The 1,161-nt window shown below is 47.1% G+C and overlaps 1 protein-coding gene across 1 annotated transcript in view; it reads left to right on the top strand.

Annotated features, from left to right (window-relative positions):
• Positions 1-1,161, top strand: part of Ddx58 (DExD/H-box helicase 58) — a 45,756-nt gene that overhangs the window by 10,796 nt on the left and 33,799 nt on the right. The window contains exon 2 of the mRNA XM_021159600.1: positions 557-691. Within this exon, the coding sequence (XP_021015259.1) occupies positions 557-691 (135 nt within the window). The remainder of the gene's footprint in view (positions 1-556; positions 692-1,161) is intronic.

The following is a 1,161-nucleotide window of genomic DNA, read 5'->3' as shown; positions in this document are numbered from 1 at the left end:
TGCATACATGAAGGAGTGGAGGACAGGAGTGTGCATAGATGAAGGAGTGGAGGAGGGGAGTGTGCATAGATGAAGGAGTGGAGGACGGGAGTGTGCATACATGAAGGAATGGAGGACAGGAGTGTGCATACATGAAGGAGTGGAGGACAGGAGTGTGCATACATGAAGGAGTGGAGGAGGGGAGTGTGCATAGATGAAGGAGTGGAGGACGGGATTGTGCATACATGAAGGAATGGAGGACAGGAGTGTGCATACATGAAGGAGTGGAGAACAGGAGTGTGCATACATGAAGGAGTGGAGGACAGGAGTGTGCATAGATGAAGGAGTGGAGGATGGGAGTGTGCATACATGAAGGAATGGAGGATGGGAGTGTGCATTGATGAAGGAATGGAGGACAGGAGTGTGCGAGGATGGAAGGGTTGAGTCTGTTGCTTCTCAAAGGTCTTCTGGTTCTGTGAGTTATGACTCCCAGTCCCACATGGGAAGGTCTGGTCTGTTATCTTCCAGTGACTAGTGCTTCTGCAGGCTGCTCACTTGCCCTTGCTTCTGTTTGCAGAGGAGGTGCAGTACATTCAGGCTGAGAAGAACAACAAGGGCCCAATGGAAGCCGCCTCACTGTTCCTCCAGTACCTGTTGAAGCTACAGTCAGAGGGCTGGTTCCAGGCCTTTTTGGATGCCCTGTACCATGCAGGTTGGTTCCTTCTTCTTCCTCACAGTTCAGAGTACTTCACTCTGCTGCCTCAGAAGGCTGAGGGGAGAAAAGTGACTTGTTCTGTGACATCTGTGTGTGGCTTCTGCCTCATGCGGGAAATGTAAAGACTATTTTGAATCAGATAAGAGAATGGTTTATACTAGAAATATCCAAAGCAATCTACAGAGTTGTAACCACTAGGAGAGGTGACAATATTACTAGCATGCCGGTATCTTTCAAGAGGAGAACGAGTAAATAAATCGGTTTTATAATGTTTACTGTGCTCCATTATACTGCAATGAAGCGTGTGGACATGTCTGTAAATGACAACCCAGCTGAACTGTAGGCATGCAGCATTTAAATTTGAATATCATAAACTATAATAGCTATAAAGTTCCACATGAGTCAAACTAAACAGATAGGGAAGGAAACTGGACCAGTCCTGGGGCGTAAGCTTAATAAACTCTCCC

Source organism: Mus caroli, chromosome 4, assembly GCF_900094665.2.
Source record: "Mus caroli chromosome 4, CAROLI_EIJ_v1.1, whole genome shotgun sequence".
NCBI classification, from domain to species: domain Eukaryota; kingdom Metazoa; phylum Chordata; class Mammalia; order Rodentia; family Muridae; genus Mus; species Mus caroli.
Note: the sequence above shows the minus strand (reverse complement) of the source record. Positions and strands in the feature narration are given on the sequence as shown.